This window comes from Protomyctophum parallelum (genome assembly GCF_964188405.1).
Source record: "Protomyctophum parallelum genome assembly, chromosome: 20".
NCBI classification, from domain to species: Eukaryota; Metazoa; Chordata; class Actinopteri; order Myctophiformes; family Myctophidae; genus Protomyctophum; species Protomyctophum parallelum.
In genome coordinates, this window is record NC_139718.1 from 40,044,870 (window position 1) to 40,069,103 (window position 24,234).

The 24,234-nt window shown below is 44.1% G+C and overlaps 1 protein-coding gene across 2 annotated transcripts in view; it reads right to left on the minus strand.

The window, feature by feature from the left end:
* The window catches only part of mipol1 (mirror-image polydactyly 1), a 67,713-nt gene that overhangs the window by 19,129 nt on the left and 24,350 nt on the right, over positions 1-24,234 (minus strand). For both annotated transcript variants that reach the window (XM_083792545.1, XM_083792546.1), the window contains exons 3-10: positions 16,709-16,805; positions 14,907-14,956; positions 13,915-14,182; positions 11,167-11,257; positions 10,530-10,617; positions 7,202-7,325; positions 5,213-5,246; positions 3,728-3,898 (exon numbers count right to left, since the gene is read on the minus strand). In XM_083792545.1, the coding sequence (XP_083648671.1) occupies positions 3,728-3,898; positions 5,213-5,246; positions 7,202-7,325; positions 10,530-10,617; positions 11,167-11,257; positions 13,915-14,182; positions 14,907-14,956; positions 16,709-16,805 (923 nt within the window). The remainder of the gene's footprint in view (positions 1-3,727; positions 3,899-5,212; positions 5,247-7,201; positions 7,326-10,529; positions 10,618-11,166; positions 11,258-13,914; positions 14,183-14,906; positions 14,957-16,708; positions 16,806-24,234) is intronic.

A 24,234-nucleotide genomic window follows, 5' to 3' on the forward strand; every position in this document is an offset into this window, starting at 1 on the left:
AACGATCAAACGGTGTATGGTCCGTGGCTCAAATGCCGAATTAATAATGGACCTTGATATGAAAATGGTTGAAAACCACTGACTTAAAGGACCAGCTAGTGGCCATAGCTCCTATAGAGCACCGAAGTCTGACGTCACTTTCAGTAGAGGGCGCCAGTACACAGGTTCATGTATTTTTTTTATTTTCATTGAAATCACCATAGGGCGATTTTAGGTCGCTTCATATAAGAACTGTGTTTGAAAGATAAACCGAGCCTTTCTGTCAGGGGGGTGGCTGTGCGTCGTTAATGATGTCCATTCATATTTGATACAGCCAGTTTCTGGAGAAAATGGAATTACTTTGGCCGCAAAAGCCTTGAAACTACATATGAAAGCATATATACGTCACACCCAGCTGTCAACACATTGCGTTCTTAAGATTCCTCGTTGACGTAAGCTCAGCTGGCGGTGACTCGACTCATACTAACCCACGAAACATTAAATATCATTACAATTCTATTTATTTTTTACGTAATTAACATGTCAGTTTCTGTTGTGCGACGGGCAGCTGCAACCACCGCCTACTGTTGACTCGTTTCTAACGCAGCAACGCTTATTGTGTCACTCTTTGGGTATATTTGTACATTTCCACCTTCGACTGAAGGCCGGGATGATCGGTTTATTTTCTTATATGAAGAGATCTAAATCCCCCTATGGCGATTTCAATGCAAATAAAAAGTACTCAAACCTGAGGACTGGCGCCCTGAGCCGCCCTCTACTGACAGTGACGTCAGCTAAAAAATGAAAATAGTCTTTATGATTTTGGATTGCCTGAATGGTTGCTTTCCAAACAGTAGGCATAGCATAGGTTTAGTGGCTGTTCTCTTCGCCATTGTCGCTGTGGGGCAGAAGAAACATTTCATTTTATTTTAAATTTTTATACTTTCGTAATGTTGAGCAAGCCTCAAAAATATCTCTCTAAAGCGCACAACACACCTTTTTTTTAAATAAAAAAACGAAATATAATGAGAGACCGAAATAGGGTATGCTATGCATGGTAGAAAGTGAGTTTATTTAATAACGGCACTAATAACACAGCAGTACAAGGATAGAGTGGGAGAGTGTTTGCGGCGGAGCTTACAGTCTGTAACAGACTTCACTTATACCTTCCTCCCCGCTGAGCTCAACATCCTTTTCACTCCATTCAAAGCAAACGGCTCCAACCAGTCAGTTACCGTAGTGTAGCCCCACCTGAGGAGGCCCAGTCCTCACACATCTCTGTGAGGTCTGTTAGGTCACTGGCCATGTTATAGTCAAAACAGATCCACTGACCTGCATGCAATGGGCTCTATATGCTCTATAAGCAGCCATTTTGGAAATAACTCTGGCCCCTTTCCCTACTTCCTTCACAGGTGTTACCGCTGATACTAATGAAGGCTCTGTTCCATTCTGGTCAGACAGAGTCAGTGTTAATGACGCTAATGGAGGCTCTGTTCCATTCTGGTCAAACAGAGTCAGTGTTAATGATACTAATGAAGGCTCTGTTCCATTCTACGTCAGACAGAGTCAGTGTTAATGATGCTAATGAAGGCTCTGTTCCATTCTGGTCAAACAGAGTTAGTGTTAATGATACTAATGAAGGCTCTGTTGCATTCTGGTCAAACAGAGTCAGTGTTAATGATACTAATGAAGGCTCTGTTCCATTCTGGTCAAACAGAGTCAGTGTTAATGGTACTAATGAAGGCTCTGTTCCATTCTACGTCAGACAGAGTCAGTGTTAATGATACTAATGAAGGCTCTGTTCCATTCTACGTCAGACAGAGTCAGTGTTAATGATACTAATGAAGGCTCTGTTCCATTCTACGTCAGACAGAGTCAGTGTTAATGATGCTAATGAAGGCTCTGTTCCATTCTGGTCAAACAGAGTCAGTGTTAATGACGCTAATGGAGGCTCTGTTCCATTCTGGTCAAACAGAGTCAGTGTTAATGATACTAATGAAGGCTCTGTTCCATTCTACGTCAGACAGAGTCAGTGTTAATGGTACTAATGAAGGCTCTGTTCCATTCTACGTCAGACAGAGTCAGTGTTAATGATACTAATGAAGGCTCTGTTCCATTCTACGTCAGACAGAGTCAGTGTTAATGATACTAATGAAGGCTCTGTTCCATTCTACGTCAGACAGAGTCAGTGTTAATGATGCTAATGAAGGCTCTGTTCCATTCTGGTCAAACAGAGTTAGTGTTAATGATACTAATGAAGGCTCTGTTGCATTCTGGTCAAACAGAGTCAGTGTTAATGATGCTAATGAAGGCTCTGTTCCATTCTGGTCAGACAGAGTCAGTGTTAATGATACTAATGAAGGCTCTGTTCCATTCTGGTCAAACAGAGTCAGTGTTAATGGTACTAATGAAGGCTCTGTTCCATTCTACGTCAGACAGAGTCAGTGTTAATGATACTAATGAAGGCTCTGTTCCATTCTGGTCAAACAGAGTGTGAGAATAAACATGTTTCTAGCTTGTAGATCTGCCATTTGCCATTTTATTTTATTTGAATCCTGAAAAGTAACAGTTTCGGACCGACAGAGACGACTATGAATACACTGCATTCCCACACATTTCATTCATATCTGATATATGATGTTCTTTATTTGAACAAGAGACAGAGGTACTGCCTTTATTTATTTTAGTACACTTTGTGTGTGTTTGATAGCATTTCCCTCTACTATTCTTTTTTTAAATTATTTAAATACAACCGCAGTTTGTGGGTGGGTTGTAAAAAAAAAAGAGAGAAAAGAAAACCACTCTATTTTATAACTTGTGATGAGTATATGAACTTAAACCCCACATACTTTGTGGACTGGGATCCTATCCTAACCAGCCACAAGAAAAATAAATTATCCCTGGGGAGATTGGTCTGGCACTCCTCAGTTTGAATTACATCTCGCTCATCCCAGAGTTGTGGGTGACCAGTCAGAGCCCACCTTTCAAAGTGAGACATTTTCGCTGTGAAGTTACAATCTTTTTGTAACCGCCCTTTGGAAATAAATCTTCCACACCGAAGTTCCAGACTAATATGCAGTCATTGTAGTTGCCATGCCAGGCTAGTGGAATCCACCAGGGCTCTACGCAAGGCCTCCTAGTGTTTCTTTCACTCTTACAATATTAACCTTTAATCTGCAAATTTCGCCGATTGGCAGGCAGATCAGGGGCCTTGTGGTTAGACTGTCCGCCCTGGGACTGGGAGGTCAGGGTTCGATCCCCGGCCGGGTCATACCAAAGACTGTGAAAAATGGGACCCAATGCCTCCCTGCATCGCACTCAGCATCAATGGGTTGGATTGGGGAGGGGGTCAGTCCCTGCTTGGCACTCAGCATCAATGGGTTGGATTGGGGGGGGGTCAGTCCCTGCTTGGCACTCAGCATCAATGGGTTGGATTGGGGGGGGTCAGTCCCTGCTTGGCACTCAGCATCAATGGGTTGGATTGTTGGGTCAGTCCCTGCTTGACACTCAGCAGCAATGAGTTGGATTGGGGGGGGGGTCAGTCCCTGTTTGGCACTCAGCATCAATGGGTTGGATCGGGGGGGTCAGATAAACTAATCAAATGATTCCCAAGCTGCGGCTCACTGCTCCAAGAGATGGGTCAAATGTGGAGAACAAATTTCACTGCGGTAACGTGTGTGACAAATCGTATGACAGACAGACAGACAGACAGACAGACAGACAGACAGACAGACAGACAGTCGTGTACCTTAGCGACAGCGGCCTGTCTCTCCTGTATGACGACGTTCATCTCCTGCTGTGTGATGTTGGTGCTTCTCTGTCTGCTCTTCAGCAGCTTGTCCACCAGAACGCTGCCGGCCCGCTCCACAGCCTGAGAGGAGTCTGCTGTCAGCACGCTCTGTAACACCTCCTCCATGTCCTGGACAGACACACACACACACACACACACACACACACACACACACACACACACACACACACACACACACACACACACACACTGTTAGCACGCTCTGTAACACCTCCTCCATGTCCTGGACAGAGACACACACACACACACACACACACACACACACACACACACACACACACACACACACACACACACACACACTGTTAGCACGCTCTGTAACACCTCCTCCATGTCCTGGACAGAGACACACACACACACACACACACACACACACACACACACACACACACACACACACACACACACACACACACACACACACACACACACACACACACACACACACACACACACACACACACACACACACTGTTAGCACACTCTGTAACACCTCCTCCATGTCCTGGACAGAGACACACACACACACACACACACACACACACACACACACACACACACACTGTTAGCACACTCTGTAACACCTCCTCCATGTCCTGGACAGAGACACACACACACACACACACACACACACACACACACACACACACACACACACACACACACACACACACACTGTTAGCACACTCTGTAACACCTCCTCCATGTCCTGGACAGAGACAGAGACAGAGACACACACACACACACACACACACAGTTAGCATGCTCTGTAACACCTCCTCCATGTCCTGGACAGAGAGAGACACGCACACACACACACACACACACACACACACACACACACACACACACACACTGTTAGCATGCTCTGTAACACCTCCTCCATGTCCTGGACAGAGAGAGACACGCACACACACACACACACACACACACACACACACACACACACACACACACACACACACACACACACACACACACACACACACACACACACACACACACACACACACACACACACACACACACACACACACACACACACACACACACACAAAGGAACCTGGCCTCGACCCGGCCTCCCACGCCGGAAAGAAACGACCGCCACGCGTTCCGTTTCACTCACTTGTACTGGTTTCTCACTTGTATACTCATATACAGCACACATGTGTACACATACAGTTCATACACACACACATACAGTGTATACATATTTAGACGGATGTATGCGCACATATACTTTAGGTTGAACTGAACATTGTAAACGGACAGAAACTTCGTTGTTGATTTAACTCACATCAACACACACACACACACACAGCATTGTCAGTACAGTATGTGTGTGTGTGTGTGTGTGTGTGTGTGTGTGTGTGTGTGTGTGTGCGCAAGCATGTGCGTGTGCCTGTGTGTGTGTGTGCTCACCACATCACTCTCCTCTGTGTTAATACTCTCCAACCTGTAAGAGAAAGAGGAAGGAATCAAATCATCTCGTTTACTAGTTACATGCACGCACACACACACACACACACACACACACACACACACACACACACACACACACACACACACACACACACACACACACACACACACACACACACACACACACACACACACACACAGCGGGCGTGTGGAGCATGCTCATCCATATTCACTCTTCATCAGATATTCTGCTCCCCCTCGGGGAGAGGAGAGGAGAGGAGGGATAAGGAGAGGAGAGGAGAGGAGAGGAGAGGAGAGGAGAGGAGAGGAGAGGAGAGGAGAGGAGAGGAGAGGAGAGGAGAGGAGAGGAGAGGAGAGGAGAGGAGAGGAGAGGAGAGGAGAGGAGAGGAGAGGAGAGGAGAGGAGAGGAGAGGAGAGGAGGTTATTTTGGTCAGAGAGGTGTGTCTTCAGCTCAGAGGTTTTATTGAGATATAGATCTGATCTGAGAGATGCTGATATTCCCTGAAGTAGAAAAATGTAATTAGGTTGGAAAGAGGAAAAAGAGGAAATATTACTCTCTCTCGCACGCACGCACACACGCACACACGCACGCACAGAGAGGCTTTCCAACCTCCCTGTCCAAAACATCCACATATGAAACCAGTGAAGAAGTAGTGAGAGTGTGAGGAGGGAGAACAAAGATTTCAACAACAAAATTGAGAAATGTGCTTTGCGCGATACATGCCCCCTGCAGACGGAAAGGAGGAATTGCAATAACAATAACCTGTGGCTGTCCCTCTCTCTCCTTGACCGTGTCATGTGTCACCATGTTGCTGTATCACTGTCCCCTTACGCCTGGATGTCCTCATCACTACAGCCATCTTGTGTGCGTGGCCTATACACCAGCTATCCTCAAAACTTTTTTCTCCCTTGGCCCGAGGGGTTCTCAACATTTTTGGCTGGGGACCCCCGGATATCCTTTGGCCCCAAAACTCTGAGTGCCATTATTGTACACTCTCAGTGCCATCCATTAATTTGCTTCCTAACTATGAATGGTTTAGCTGGGACCTCCTCAAGGACCCCTGGGGGTGTACTGTACGGGGTTCCCACTTTGAGAACCACTGGACAAGTACAACACATTCTTGAGGAAGTTGAGTGAGAGCAAAACTGGAAGTGAGGTGCGTTTGGTTTACATACTGGGTGTGCTGGAGATGAGGTGTGCTTGGTTTATGTACTGGGTGTGCTGGAGGTGAGGTGAGGTGTGCTTGGTTTATGTACTGGGTGTGCTGGAGGTGAGGTGAGGTGGTGTGCTTGGTTTATGTACTGGGTGTGCTGGAGGTGAGGTGAGGTGGTGTGCTTGGTTTATGTACTGGGTGTGCTGGAGGTGAGGTGGTGTGCTTGGTTTACGTACTGGGTGTGCTGGAGGTGAGGTGAGGTGATGTGCTTGGTTTATGTACTGGGTGTGCTGGAGGTGAGGTGAGGTGTGCTTGGTTTATGTACTGGGTGTGCTGGAGGTGAGGTGAGGTGGTGTGCTTGGTTTATGTACTGGGTGTGCTGGAGGTGAGGTGAGGTGGTGTGCTTGGTTTATGTACTGGGTGTGCTGGAGGTGAGGTGAGGTGGTGTGCTTGGTTTATGTACTGGGTGTGCTGGAGGTGAGGTGAGGTGGTGCTTGGTTTACGTACTGGGTGTGCTGGAGGTGAGGTGAGGTGAGGTGATGTGCTTGGTTTATGTACTGGGTGTGCTGGAGGTGAGGTGAGGTGTGCTTGGTTTATGTACTGGGTGTGCTGGAGGTGAGGTGGTGTGCTTGGTTTATGTACTGGGTGTGCTGGAGGTGAGGTGAGGTGTGCTTGGTTTATGTACTGGGTGTGCTGGAGGTGAGGTGAGGTGTGCTTGGTTTATGTACTGGGTGTGCTGGAGGTGAGGTGAGGTGTGCTTGGTTTACGTACTGGGTGTGCTGGAGGTGAGGTGAGGTGTGCTTGGTTTACGTACTGGGTGTGCTGGAGGTGTTTGGCGTGGAGCAGGGCGTGGTCTCTTTCCTCATTGGCCAGACGGAGACGCATCATCACAGCTTCATCTCTGCTCCGCTGAGCCGAATAGATCTCTTCTACTAGAGCTGTACACGCACACGCACACGCACACACGACACACACACACACACACACACACACACACACACACACACACACACACACACACACACACACACACTCACACTTATTTTTGGTTTTACGGACATAAAGCAGACCTTTCCCTGATGACCTTCTCCTTCTACAGCAATGCCACCCTAGTGTGGAACGCCCTGACCCCATCCCTCGAAAAATGCGGATCACGGGCTTCCTTTAAAACAGGACCTGAAAATCAGGAGGCTAAAGAGGGAGGTAAATATTCACTTATAGACCGGTGATCACCGCCCCGCCCTGCCGTTTTCCCCCTACTCTGTACATATGGTGTTTGATATATTGTATGTTTATGAATAGAAACATATTAGGACCCCAATGGAAACAAGACCACAGTACAAGAACTTTTTGGGTGTTATCCTTTTAGACCAAGTCTTCGACTGTATACATTTCTGTCTAACAAAGTATTCCATGAGGGTTCATGATATCGCACAAGATCAGAATGTCCCTGAACCATTCAATGCTTTATAGTGTAGACACAAAGTAGTATTTTAGCAGACAGAGAGACAGACAGACAGACAGACAGACAGACAGACAGACAGACAGACAGACTGACTGGATATTAGCTCGTGTTGAGATCTCTCTGAGATCTGAGCTTATTGACAACGCTACATTATTAACCTCACCTGCGTGTGTGCGCTCGTGCGTGTGTGTGTGTGTGTGCGTGTGTGCATGTGTGTGTGTGTGCAAGCATGTGTGTGTGTGCGTGTGCGTGTGTGTGTGTGTTTTGTAGGCTCATATATCTCATAATGGTGGAGAGATGACCGGTGGCTCAGTGGACATAGAGCAATAACACAAAGACAAGTGAGGAGAGCAATGGAACGGTAAGAGTTGTTTTTCATTCTGTCACGTCTCACATGTTAGTTACCACTCCTTTATTCTCTCCATCTCTCTCCTCACCTCTGGGGGGTATGGTGGGGTATGGTGTTGGTTCTCGTCAATTGGTTGTGAACCTTCTTCACGATGGTAGTAAATTGTTTGCATTGTTTATTGTAATTCTTTCAATTGCTGTAACCACGTCAGGCATTTTTACTTTGTCGTTCGTAGGATAGGCATTTTTAAGCTTTCAGCCTATTCCTTTTGATCACCTCCAGTTCTTTTTTGTTATTGTAACCGTGTGTTAACAAATAAGCTGTATTGTTACTGTGAAGATGATCAAATAAACTAAACTAAACTAACTAACTCTCTCTCATCATACATTTAGACATACTTCTAGGTTTGATGGTCACCAGGGGCCTGTAGCACCACCTCTCACTAAGTTATAGCGTGCTGTGTCCAGGGGCCCCCCTGCAAGGATCCGGGTGAGGCCCTTTCACCACAGTGTAGCCTATATACTGTCACATCACAGAAGACACACCATCTTCTCTGCCATTTGGAAAATATCCCATTCAGCATTGCTCTGCCGTAAATCCAGATGTAAACATTGAACCAAACTCTTCTCCCTTTCTGGCTCCAAAACTATGGAATGCACTTCCCATCACAGTCAGAACTGCAGCCTCACTCCCAATCTTCCGCCGTAGTCTGAAACCCCACCTTTTCAGACTCCATCATGGCCCATAGCACTTGCCCTATCCCCTTAGCACTTTATGTAGACTTAGATAGCATTTTATGTAGACAGCACTAGAATAGCATTTTATGTAGTCATAGCACTTATAATATAGTATAGTATGTATAGTTTAATTATATATATATAGTTTAATTATATAGATACTCCACTGTATTACGCATGTTTCATGATAACTACTTTTTATGTATGTGATGTATGCCATGCTTTTTGTTATTGCTTAATGTTAATCGCTCTGGATTAAGAGCGTCTGCTAAATGCCTACATTGTAAATAGTAAATTGTAAGCACATAGACCTCCCACTCCCACAGACAATGGCAACACCGGACAGCGATGATCGATGTCACTCCCCGGGCTGATCTCAAATGTAAAATGGGCGGCCAAACAAGATCTATTGCAGAGTTTTGACTATAGCTTTGGGCGAGCTTTTTGCAGAGCCTCAAATACACCAGTGGCTATGAATGGGTCAGCGTCATTATTCCGAAGGCGTGTTTGTCCGACTCGCCCCATTACAAACCCTGTAACCGTAACCCTAACCCCGACCGAGCTTCTTTATATAGATACTAAAGCGACACCGTTTTTATCCTGAAAGATCACAAGACATCTGAACATGGATGCTGCGTAGCTTGTGAGCTAGTCCACTCAAGCAGATTCACTGGAGGATTCCACGCACACAAACCAGTATGTGGGCGATGCATAGTATACTATACTTTGTGTGACGTGTCTGCAACACTGACGTGTCAAGCTGACAACCCTCATTCACTGTTGATCCTCTTGCTGTCAGTAACACTGAAGGTTGGTATGTGTTTGTTTTGCGAATTCAAAAGAAAGTACGCACATCTCAAAAAGATACGTACAGGAAAAAGGAAGGCAGTCCGCACACGGTTTAGAAACTCCCAGAGGTTAAGTACTTTACTTACTTAATAAAACTACCTCTCTGGGAGCTGCTAAACAGTGTGCGGACTGCCTTCATTTTTTCATGTGTTTGTTTGCTCCCACCACCACCAGTGTAGCAGTAGTGGCGTAGACCAGCGTGATCTAGTATGAGAGTGACGACACTAGCGTCGACTGCCATTGTAATAAAATGCTCAATAAGTGCTCATTCTATCTCAATGGGATAGTTCCAATGTTTGGAACTATAGGCCATACAGCATAGCACCCCGCTTTGCGGCGAGATCAAAGCGTGTCGCAACTCTCTTGTTCTACGGCTCTGGCTTAGACGAACGTCTCTAATATCTCCCCCGGGCCAAAGGACCATCACCCTTTAGGCTAGTGGATAAGATGTTGGCTTCCCACAAAGGAGACCAAGGTTCAAATCCTGGGTGTTAGACCAGAACCACCCCAGGTAGATCAAAATGGGTCCGGGGCGAAACCTCAGGGGTCCTTGAGGAGGCTCCAGGGGGTCCCCAGCTAGCTAAGGAACCAAATGGACCCATACATTCACACTTATGAATAGAATGTTTTCAATCTATTTGTCAGCTATCTGACTGAACTGGTGTATGGTGTGCGTGCGTGCATACTGTACGTGCATGTGTGTGTGTGCAAGTGTGTGTGTGTGTGTGTGTGTGTGTCCAACCTGCTGTGTGGTTCCACTCAGGTTGGATTTGAACCTCCAGTCTTCTGTTCTCCAGTTCTCTCTGCTGCTGCACACACTGTTCCTGCAACTACACACACACACACACACACACACACACACACACACACACACACACACACACACACACACACACACACACACACACACACACACACACACACACACACACACACACACACACACACACACACACACACACACACACACACACGAATTACAATCAATCACATTTATATAAAACTTTAACTAAATTTGAAATAATTCCCAACCACTCCAGGACATTCGGTCAAATAAAACAGTAAATGCAGTCATACTAAACAGAACAAAATTAAACGTTACGTGAAAAATCACACATTCTGTAGCCTACTGCATAATGTGTTTATATCGGAGAGAAGGGTGATTGTATTAAGCTTTCAGAGATGATGATGATGATAGTAAGTGTGTGTGTGTGAGTGAGAGTGAGAGTGAGAGTGAGAGTGAGAGTGTGAGTGTGAGTGTGTGTGTGTGTGTGTGTGTGTGTGTGTGTGTGTGTGTGTGTGAGAGTGTGAGTGTGAGTGTGTGTGTGTGTGTGTGTGTGTGTGTGTGTGTGTGTGAGAGTGTGAGTGTGCATGTGTACCTTCTTGTTCAACTCTCTCAGTGAGTCCAGCTCCTTCAGCAGAAAGGAGATGTTCTGATCTCTGTCCACTCCTGCTTTCCTGTCAGAACAACTGGAGAGAGAGAGAGAGAGAGCATTAATTTATTCATTAATTTAGTGATTGATTTATTGATTAATTTTTAATACTTCCATCAGGTGGACTTAGCGAAACAGACCTGTAGGATAAGGCTTTCTGTTTGACTTACTAATGTATAGAATTTAATGTAATAAAATACATTCATACTATAATATACACACACGTTGATAGATATTATAATCTTTATCTATCTATCTATCTATCTATACATCTATATATCTATCTATCTATCCATCCTGTATAGATATTTATAGATTATAATATTGTTATTGCACTGGCACTTGCTTTGGCAAAAGATACCGAAAACATTTAATAAACAAAACTAATTTCAGTAAAATTGAAAGATGAGAGAGAGAAAGAGATATGGCTAGTCAGAGAGAGAGAGAGTGAGAGAGAGAGAGAGAGAGAGAGAGAGGTAGAGAGAGGCAGAGACACAGAGAGAGAGGTAGAGAGAGATAGACAGAGAGAGAGATGATATTCTCTGATATTAAAAACCATCCGGCTCATTCCATCACTCAATCTATCTTCTTCATGCTCTCTCTCTCTCTCTCTCTCTCTCTCTCTCTCACCCCTATCTACCTCCAAACACACGCACGTACAGGTACGCGCACACGCAACACACAGAGCAATAACAGTGTCTCTCAATGGAACATCATCCTGTCTTTATTACAGTTTATTTACCTGCCGAGTCGAGATGTGACCTTTAAAGGAGCAGAAAATTACATCCCATTTCACCTCCCATTACACCTCCTAGTTCACCTCCCGTTTTACCTCCTATTTTACCTCCTATTTGGTGGTGTTTTCAGTGTTTACGATTAGGTTCGTACCAATCCGATCGGGGCCCGATCACGTCATTTTCAGACCGGGTTAGAACAACATATTCTGTGGGTCTTGAAAGATCAGTATAAAAACGCTCAAAAACGCTGGCAGTGGCTGCAGACACCTAACATCCTATTCCACCTCCCTGTATAAACATACCGTTTTCACGCCCTACATTCCCAGCAGCTCAGTGGCCTTGCGGCTAGAGCGTCCGCCCTGAGAATGGGAGGTCGGGGTTCAATCCCCCGGTCGGGTCATACAGTGTGTATATATAGCAAACGGTACCCAGTGCCTCCCTGCTTGGCGCTCAGCATCAAGGGTTGGATCGGGGGTAAGTCCCTGTGACACTACTACAGCGTCATGTCCAGCAGGTGTAAAGTAAACAAGCAGCCTTGGGGAACCAGCGGTCATGTGTGGACCATGGGGTCAGGAGGAACCTATAGCGGTCTCCTGTTTCTGTACTGTGAAGCAGCTCGATGTACAAGTACTTCCCCCAGTCAGGATGTACAAGGTCATTGTTAAATCATTCTTAACCAATTGGAATTGACGGATGGCACGGATCTCCAAATAAGAGTTTTGTGGGTGAGAAAGCTGATTTGGTGGACAACCCTCTGGGGGTAGATTTATAAACTCTACCGGGCAAATTCCTACATTTTACTTTGGCGCGTCGACAGGGAGTTAGTCCTGCGCCCTTGGCTGTGGTCGGTCCTTCGGGCGTGCTTCCAGATATAGAAGGATAAACGGTGGGCATAAAATTTGTCAACTGTTTGCAATTATTTGAGATAGTGCAAATAGCCTATTTACATCATCACAGAGCTTGTGAATAAATAGGCTATTTCAGCAATCTGTGAACGTTTTTCAAAGTATAAAATGATTAAATGCATGGCTTGTTTATTTTGATTATTGGTAGCAGTCATTGCCAGTCATTTCTGAGTATATTCAGGTCATTTGGATATTTTATTTATGTTCCAATGTCCAATGCCCAAGAACACAATTAACTCTCAGAGCTATTGGGGTCTTGAAATCAAAATGGTTTGAGAACCAAAACTAGAAATGCACTTGGTCGCACAACTTGTGCGCACAGCACTGCTACTATACTGTAACTAATGTCTATTACAACTGATGTTCTAACTCATTTAGACCCGTTATTGACCTTATACGTCACCATCAACAGCTTAACCCATGTCTAACCAATGACTAGTCTAAACTAAGTATGCACCCCTCCAATAAGGGACCGCCATTCTTACCCAGACATATGTACATACATACATACCGTACATACATGTCACCAAATGTACCATAGTTACGTCATCAAGAATGATGGTCCCTTATTGGCCGGTGGACAACACCGACATACATACATACCCAGCCGATCACAGTACTTGGGCGCTCTGCTTGCACAAGTAATGATGTAGTCTAATTGAATAGGATTTGTACACTCTAAGAGTTACGAGGGCCCTTGAAATGAAAAAGTATGTCCCCGTAACAATGCGCTAGACCCCTGGGAGATGGAGTCTGTCCCCGTAACAATGCGCTAGAACCTTGGGAGATGGAGTCTGTCCCTGTAACAATGCGCTAGACCCCTGGGAGATGGAGTCTGTCCTCGTAACAATGCGCTAGAACCTTGGGAGATGGAGTCTGAGGTGGAGCACCACAACTACCATCAGCTCCGGGGTACGTCCCGCACCCCAAGCCGTGCTATACTCATACACTGAGTTGTCGTTGCCCGGGATCGAACCCATGAACTTGTGGCGGCAAAGGCGAGAGCTCTACCGACCGAGCCACCCGGACACGTGCATGATGTCAGTACGTACCTCAGGCCGTCTGTCCTCGGTAAGGGTGAGTGACTGTCCGCTTCCATCTGGACTGGTGCTGGTGGGACGGGCAGTCTCGGGGACAGGCCGCAGGGGGCCGGTGGTGGTGGGACGGGCAGTCTGGGGGACAGCGGGGCACAGGGGGCCGGTGGCGGCAGTCTGGGGGACAGAGCACAGGGGGACCTCCGCACCGAGAGAGGAGAACAGAGGGAGAGAGGAGAAGGAGATCTGGACGACCTGGAAACCTCCTGGAACAATGGATGGACTCCTGAACGCACAGACAGACAGACAGACAGACATTCTGAAACAAAGTCCACAGAACTGTCATGAACCACATTCACTGTGAATAAGCTGATGGGTCTGCACACATTCACGCATGCACAGACACACACACACACACACACACTCGTGCGCACACTGTCATGCACACACGCACAGGGATAATGTTTTTCTTTGTATGCATGTGCAGGCAGTATGTTTGCTTGACTGTGTATGCATGTGTGCGAGAGAGATGAAGATATGTTTAGTATGGACTATGAATCAACACAGACCTCCCCCAAACGCACGCACGCACGCAAGCACGCACACACACGATGAGCTCCCATGGTTGACATGCGTAGGAAGGCTGCCAAAATAGTGAACAGACGCAGATAATGCTGCTAGCTTCTTATAGAGTGCAAACGCAGAGACGCCAAATATTGAGAATGCAAAGAACAGTCTCAGATTATTTGTGTATGTACAGGGACAGGCAGACAGTATTCCTGCATCGAGTGATCTCGGTACATAGACAATGCTTTATTGAAGATTCTGACTTGATTTGATTGTAATTGTTCCACTTTTTGCTTTGGCAATGTAAACGAACGTATGTTTTCTCATGCTAATAAAGCCCTTTTTGAATTGAATGGAAAAAGTGACCAAAGTCCTCAAACTCATTGGGGGAGACACAGGGGTTAAATGTGAAGATACAGTTGGCTTGCTTTTAGCTGCCTTACCTTGAGTCCCGTCAGACTGAGTGGGGGTCGGAGTCCTCTTATCACTGCACCTGAAATCACATTAGAAATAACCACTTAAAACATGTACTTATACTTAGTTGACTGGAGTCCCCCAGGATGCTATGCTAGGCACAGCACTCTACAATAGTATTCACCGAAAATAGCCATTCTAACACGTTGCATGATGTTGATAATTCCGGCTATTACTTACACTCTCTCTCTCTGTCTGTCTCTCTACTTTCACGCAGAGTACAGACACCCCAGGGTGCTCGGGTGACGCAGTGCTTAACACTAATTATGCTAATGACGTTTAAAACCACGGGGTGCCTTGGACGTGTATAGGCGCACTGCCATTCACTTCCTTGTTTACGAGCTGACTAAAGTGGCTGATAACTCTAAATGTACGGCGCACTCAGTGGTTTTGACCAAAATGGCAATGTTCTGTCTTCATTTCTGACTTCAGGAAGCATCTTGTTTGGAATATAAATGCTTCTAGAGAGACTTTAGATGTGACAGCGTGAAGTAGTAATGGAAGACTATACCTTGCGGTTTAGGGGGGGAAATGGAAGGCGGAGCTTTTCAGAGTAAAATATGCCTCATCTGCTAGGCACTCTAGTGCTTTTATTTTGAAGAATTCCCCAGCTAAAAAAGTGTAAAGCCCACCTCGGTGGACGTGGTAGTACAATGTTTTTGTCTCCCTTTTCCTGACAAAATGATTTTTTTTTCTTTTTGTGAACAGATTTGGGAGAAGGGGAGAGAGTGCTCATGTGATTTGTTTGTTGTTATATACATGAAAGTTGACGGAAAAAGACTCGCTCACTGTATAAAAATAAAGGAGAACTCCTTAGACCGAGACGTAAGATTTTTATTTTATTTTTATTTTAACATGCTCATGGTGAAATTAAAAGTAGCAAACGTTTCGGTCCTGGGACCTTAAAGAGCTCCAAATCAGTTCAGCTCAGGTGCTGAGAATTACTAATTGATGACCATCACCTGCTTGGTGGGGCGTGGACATTACAGAGAGATGGATATACAGGTTTACAGTTCACACAGACTACCGGGCCTCAGTCACAGTATTGAGACGGCTGTCTAGTCTGTGTCTTGAAGTCACATCAAACATCAAACGTTTTTGTTTGATGGGGGGAGGGGGGCACAACATGAAACAAAAATGTTTGGTGAAACCATGTGACTTCCATTGAAAAGGCATTGGGGGCGGCCATTAAACACAGACAAGACACGGACAAGACAGCCGTCTCAATAGTGTGACTGAGGCCTTAGAAATCATGAATACTGCATACAAAACAGTCCTATACAATCACTTTTTGAAATGTTTTTTTTGAAAAAAACATTTTTAATGTAGGGCACGTGGAAATAAACATTAGCTAGGAAGAGACCTCCCACAACTTCCACTTGGTGCATAGTGGACTGGCCAAGGCTCAAAAGACACTATTCTAGTTGTGTTAGCATTGTCTTTACCCTGTAGTGTGGGCTTTATGCAAAGGCCAAAATTCGCATGTAATTCACATTATTTGTAAGATGTTTTTTCCCTAAGGGACTGATCGAGGGTAGCTACTTGATCACCCCGAGTGAGGGGTATGATGTTGGAAGACCCAAAACCCCTGATGACCTTGAGATACATCACTGAGGATGCGTCCCAGTTGCATCCTAGTGTTTTTTAGTTCTACATTCACATGTTATGTAGACTAGCCAGGTTCATTTGTTGACCTGACGTTCATGTATAGTTCACATATACAGGTTTTTATTTTACTTTATTGTAAACTGTGACATTAGCGTTTCTTTACCCGGCAGTGCCGCGTGGCGTTAGCGCGTCGCTGGCGTGCTGTTGTTTGGAAGACGCCGGCAGCCTCTGTTTCAGCTCGACATTCACTTCAGGGTTGACTGGAAAACACAAAGAAGAACAAATACAAATACATTCAACCACCAGGAAGAATCAACAGGGCTTTGTTTGTCAGTCACATACAGTACATGAAGCAGTGAGATGCTGGTGGCACCACACAGGCTGTGTGCCAACAACAATACAAGATAGGAGGAAATATATAGATAAGAGAGAAAACACTCGAAAGTACAGGTACAATGACAAGTATGACAAACCTCAGTTTTGATATGATATACAGTAGCTGCAGTGTCAATTGTCAAACGTGCACGATGAAACAAGACGCGTGCACGCGTACGCTTATGCGCACGCACATGCACACGCACACACATCAAATTCACTTGTCAATGGTACACTGTGCAAGTAACAGTTTGAGCAGCTGCTCGTGATTCTAATAGTCGTTTTATGAATTTATAATGATAATAACAATAATTATAATAATAATAAAATGTATGCAGTTAAAGTTCTACCTACAGAAATGAAAATAGCGCAGCACCATGTGATTACCAGTTATATAGTCTCTGCTCTCTTTCCCTCTCTCTCGCACATACACATTCATTGTCTACCTCTCTCCATCATTTCTGACATTCAAATTTCTCTGCAATCCGCAAAGTGTGATTGTTAATTCCTTGTGTCAATTATGATTATATCAGAAGTCAATCAATGTGTCAGGTTTTCACACCGCGCCTACTGCCATACAGAGAGAGAGAGAGAGAGAGAGAGAGAAAGAGACATGCACGTTGGCTGGTCTTAAATCAATACAGCAAGTAAAATATTGGCATTTATGTTTGTCAAATATGTGCTACAATTTGTCCTATTTGACACGGATATAACAGATGTTTGTTGCGGTGCGCGCCTGGAAAGAGAGCTCAGACCTCTGTGTGTGTGTGTGTGTGTGTGTGTGTGTGTGTGTGTGTGCACGCGCGCTTGAGAGAGAGAGAGAGAGTGAGAGAAAGAGAGAGAGAATAAACAGATTGGCAGAAGCTTTGTTTGGTTCTGTTTGGGTTGTTTTCACACCCATACATGTTATATTATACCAGATGATCTAATTATAATCATCCATTAACAACCATTGTTCCATTATTTACAGAGCCAAAGTTGGTCTTTGCCATTTTACTCACGTAGCACGTTGAAAACAGTATGAATGATTTTATCGTCACTTTTATTTCTCTGTACATCTCTGGTAGAGACCCCACCCACAACCACCACCACCGCCACATCCTACAAAACATGCAATGGACCACAATGGAAATTAATCTCTTTAATCCTATATAAATAATAATGTATATTCATTTTTATCAATACAAATCAATAAATTACACTTTCCCCACATGCATGCACTCATTACACCACTGATACCACTGACTAAGACGTCACATCCTATCCTGTTTATTGTTCATTGTTACTTTCATTATATTTGTTTGATTTACCCTTTTAATTAAGTGTAAGGGAGTGCAAGGTCTCCCATTTTTATCTTGGACTCTGAGCTGTCCGTGTTCAACGAACCAATGAATGTGCGTGGCATTTTAAAATGGTTAAATTCAGTAGGGATGTCACCTATAAGACCTAAAACTAAATCTGGAACCATACGCCTCTAGAAAGTCGAGACAGGAAGCTGTCCTCCAGTCCTCCTTTCATCATTTAAAATAAATATTTATGTCTGATAAGCAGTGATCCTGTAATAGGCTTAGGTTATTTCATGGGCTAGTGCTGTATCATGTTCTATTAGTTTTGCTGCATGCGTTCAGGTGAATGTCAACACTCTACTGTATATATTTCTGTCAAAAGGGGCTAAAGACTGAGTTAACCACTGCTCTGGGCAGGTCACAATAGGCAAACATTCTGTGAAAAGAGGCAAACATTCACTGAAATAGCTGATCTGCAAGCTCACAACACACTGCGGTTGCTTTGGTTCACTGCTTGTACCTGTATGAGTACATCTCTGTCTCTCTCTCTCTACCGGGGCTGCAACGTGTCCATCATTTTCTTAACGATTATTGTACTTAGTGCTGGTTAATTTTTCAATTAATTGAATAATCAAGATGTGTTATATTTATATAAAGAGCAATCAAAGTGAAAAATGTATACATTAATAAAACAGTGTGGCGTAAAAAGATTAAAAATAGCCCATCCAAAAGCTCACAATGGGTCGTGAATCGCGAGGCCACACATTGAGGGCTTGTAGATTTGCTATTTTCACTATTTTTGCTTTTTTTCTATTTTCACTATTTTTTTTACTTCTTAAAAAAAGGAATTCAGAAGTTGTGCTATTTAATAAACAAACAAAAAAATATATATAAAACCGATCTTTTTATTTAAACCGATTTTTTAAATAATCCTTCTATCGATCAGACCAATTAACCGTTGCAGCCCTTACTGTACACTCTGCCAACCCAGGTTCAGCCCAGTTATGACAGCTAATCAGATATGACGGTATATGTGCGTGCGTATGTGTGTGTCCGCGCGTGTGCGTGTGTGCGTGTAATCCTTAGCAACGCGGAGGCTTCCAGCGCCTGTAGTCCTTCAGCAAAGCAAACACGCCTTTAATATCACAGCCTCGTTAGCAGATCGTTAACACAGCTCGTTAAAGGAGCCACCCAATAAGAAGTGAGCTCCTCAGGTGTAATTAAAAGCGATGGCGGTCCCCTTGTAAATGCTCGTTAATTCATGAGCAAGCAACAAATAGACGACGAGCAATTAGCAGGATACACTGACAGTTAAGCAGAGGGGAGAGGGCGCGTTGTGTGTGCGTGTGTGTCTGTGTGTGTGTGTGTGTGTGTGTACCTGTTGTGCGACTGTGTGTGTGTATGTACAGTAGAGACACAGGCGATGAAGTGTGATTAGGACGGCAGTGCCCTCTAGTGTTGATATGAGTTAAAAATATATATAACGTAAGCACAATATAGAAGCACAGTACACAGTCAATAACACTTACTTACTAACACAGAAATAACTATGAACTAAAACATTAAATAAAAAAGAACAATAAAAGAAAGAAAGGCAAAAAGAATGCTAGTAGCCCTTGGGAGAACTTACACAATTTGCACCTTTCTTATTTTGCCATTCGGAGGACATAATGACATTTCAGAATTAGAATATTCGTGTCCTGATGACATAACGGTGTGACAGGTGGTCAACAGTCAACAGAGGGACACAAAAGGGAGTTCATAAACCTCTGTTGTATCTCACTACGCCAACGCATGATGCCCTGTTGGGAACTATAACCCTCCCTCCGGTTATGCCATATTATCTATCTGTTCCCATTGTACCTATTGTCAGCATATATGTACCCGTGGTACGGTGGTCAGCATACCGGTATGTACCCAAGGTCCCACGGGTACATATGCTGACAACAACCTCCTGCCTGTTGTCAGAGCACTTAGGAGTGCAGTATCCATTATCACAGTAGTTGCGCGACGACAACAGGGATCTCCATAATACAGTATGGGATTGGGTATAAAATGAGACACCAACAGATGTGGTTTACCACCCAAATTTAGAACAAACATGGGACAATTGCCATTGCTGTTCTCTACTGCTCTATGCAACCAACATGTGGAATGCCTTGACACCAAATGGATGTGTATCACACTGGATTCTTTCGAAACTGACAAAAAAAAATATGCAGATTCTAACTAACTTCTCAACTTCCCACTGGGCACATTATCACTCCCCGTGGATCCTCGGTTATACACAACGCAGAGACTGACGTTTGTCGGTTGGGGAGACATGGATGGGTCATGGGTGGGACCTGCAAACACGCACGCAGATAGTTAATGCACAGATTACTGTAGTCGTTTCCACATTGCGTTTAACCACAGGGATGAGTCCTTCACAACAGTGAGAGATCAGAAATGTGGACCTACTCTGGGGAAACAGACAAACTCAGAGAAGAGAAGGATGAGGCTGGCAGGACACCGTGTCAGGCACCCGGAACTAGAGGCAAGCAAACTTAAGGCTGTTGTAGGAGCCAACCCAGGGAACAGCCAGAAAAGGCAAGCAGCGATTCAGGAGTCCCAAGTTGGTGTTGGCTAGACTGCGCTCTCGCATCGCATCCGCAGAGAGCAATGATTCTCAGACTTTTACATTTCAAGGAACCCCAGGACCAGTTTGACAAGCATTATTAGGCCACGGACCCCCATTTGATACGATTTTACCGGGGCTGCAATCTATACTATATATTGCCAACTCTGAGAGGGTACGAATGGAATCAAATGGACCTGTAATGGGTCCATTTGGTTCCACTAGTATCTCTCAGAGTTACAGTCCCATAACTCTGGGGGGGTCCCCAGACCCCCAGTTTGAGAATCACCGCTTTAGAGCACTGGTTCTCACTGTGGGGTACGGGGGGTCCTTGTGGGTGATCCAGGGGGTCCCCAGCAAAATGATTGTTAGTTTAGGAACCCTTTTACAGGTCTGTCTCTAACACTGAGAGTGTACAAATGGAAACAATGAAAGGAACCAGATGGAGTATCCATTTGTATACTCTCAGAGAAAAATGTAAGATTTTACCGTGTAGATACAAATATTAACACAAACTAAAAAGAAGTATGGATGCCAACAAATTGGGGTCCACAAATAAAACCTTAGACAGACAGACAGACAGACAGACAGACAGACTTTGCAAGAGTGGTTAATCTACAGATAATCAGATATCCATAGTCACTTTGAAACTTTTCTCGTTCTTTGTCCTTCGCTGCCCCCCCCCCCTCTACTCCCCCCACTCCTCCTCTCTCTTTCTCTCTGATCTTTTTGTAGACTTTGTCTTCCATCTGATTATTCATGTACAGTTTTTTAAATCCTTCTAAATGAACATTCATGCTTCATTCTCATCCAATCAGCCTTTCATCTCCAGAGATGGAGCGGTGGCATGGGAGAGGAAGAGAGAAGCCCCTTATGAAGAGGTGGGTGCACGCGCGTGCGCTCAATCTGTGTGTGTGTGAGTGTGTGTGTGTGACTGTGTGTGTGTGTGTGTGTGTGTCTGTGTGTGCGTGTACTTGCATCACTACATTTGTGAGGCCCAAATATCTCCCCAAGTATAGTAGAATTATGGAGAAATAGACATTGGGAGGAGGACTAGCTTTCCTGGTCATCACAAGAGAAATGGTTGATTTAATTATTAGATATTTAGAAGTATAGGCTCACAATGAGGAAATAATTCCGGTTGGTGTTAGGATTCGGATTAGGCATTGAAGTGATCGGTTTATGGGGTTGGGTTTCGAGTTTTCGTCTTGGTTGTCTGTCGATGTCATGCACCAAATCATCGCCGATCTACACGTATACGAAACTCAAAGCACGTCAATCGCCATTATTCTGCGATTTTCGGCTTCTCTCAATGCCGTCTTCCAAAATCTTTCTGTCCTCACAAGTATAGTAAGTAGTAGTTAGTGTGTGTGTGTGTCTTGGTGAAATAGAAACTAAATTCCATTAATTTTTTAAGCTGAATTAATACATGTGTGTGTGTTGCTGTGGAGTTCCAGCTGACTGCATGAATATTAATAACAGTGTTAGGATGATTAAATGAGCTTCGGCTAAATCCTCACCGTGCACATGCACACGCGCACGCGCGCGCGCACACGCACACACACACACACACACACACACACACACACAGACACACACAGGTTTCATTATCAATTTTCATTTGAACGTTAAAGCTAGAGTCACTGATGTGTGAAGACATCGACTCTTGAAAGAACACACACACACACACACACACACACACACACACACACACGTGCTATAGTACAATAGTGCATGTGTACATAGTGTAAACAAATATTATGGGATATGGACACAACACCTGGGGAAAGAGCTGTTACTGTGTGTGTGTGTGTGTGTGTGTGTGTGTGTGTGTGTGTGTGTGTGTTAAGAACTAAACTGCATGGTCATTGACATGCACATACGCACTGACTCACCCGCGAGTGTGTACACACACACACACACACACACACACACACACACACACACACACACACACACACACACACACACACACACACAATATGTAAAATTATGATTATAAAATAATAATGTCTTAGTAATATTTCCCTGCTGTTTCTGCCAACCAGGTGAAGAAACCTTTGCTTTTATCATTTGAAACTAAGGACCATTAAGATTTCATGGAAGATGCTTCTGAACATAATTGCTAGTTCGACCACTTCAAATGCTCTAGGCCTAAATATTAAAATAATAATAAAAAATAGCCTATTCGTTGGTCCAATGTCTTAGAAAGTGTGGGAAGACCTGATCTAGGCTATTGCTTTGATTTAGATTTTGTTGCACATTGAGCAGGGCCGATCAAAAGCGGTCACTCAAGAGGCCTTCTATCTTGAATGGACTGCAGGAAAAAAAGACTGATCTACAAAGCTTGTAGATCTGCTATTTTCCTATAATTACAAGCCCAAAGTCAGGTTGAAGGTGGTTAAATGGTCATACTTTCAACAACAAAACAAAAACGCCATGGTCTCAAACAAGCAAAATATTAGAAGGTAAGATGTTTTACATTGAAAATTGTACAAAACATTTCCAAAATTCCTAAAACATGATTTTTGGACACTTGGCAACCCTATACTCACATCCCCATTCTCCGTCACACTGATCCCTCCATCTCCCTCATCCCTCCATCCCTCCCTCATCCCTCCATCCCACCATCTCTCCGTTCCTCTCCAGTCCTCTCCTGGAGGATCAGATGGGATGAGAGGCTCATTTCACACCCCATCTATTCGGTTAGCTACGGGGATGAATGAGGGATCTACTCGTTTAGGTACGGGGATGAAAGAGAGACCTGCCGCATGCGTTTAGGAATGGGACGATAAATGAGAGATCTATGCATTTAGGAATGAGAAATATATGCATTTAGGAATGGGACGATAAATGAGAGATATATGCATTTAGGAATGAGAAATATATGCATTTAGGAATGGGACGATAAATGAGAGATATATGCATTTAGGAATGAGAAATATATGCATTTAGCAATGAGAAATATATGCATTTAGGAATGAGAAATATATGCATTTAGGAATGAGAAATATATGCATTTAGGAATGAGAAATATATGCATTTAGGAATGAGAAATATATGCATTTAGGAATGAGAAATATATGCATTTAGGAATGAGAAATATATGCATTTAGGAATGAGAAATATATGCATTTAGGAATGAGATATATATGCATTTAGGAATGAGAAATATATGCATTTAGGAATGAGAAATATATGCATTTAGGAATGAGATATATATGCATTTAGGAATGAGATATATATGCATTTAGGAATGCGAAATATATGCATTTAGGAATGAGAAATATATGCATTTAGCAATGAGAAATATATGCATTTAGGAATGAGATATATATGCATTTAGGAATGCGAAATATATGCATTTAGGAATGAGAAATATATGCATTTAGCAATGAGAAATATATGCAT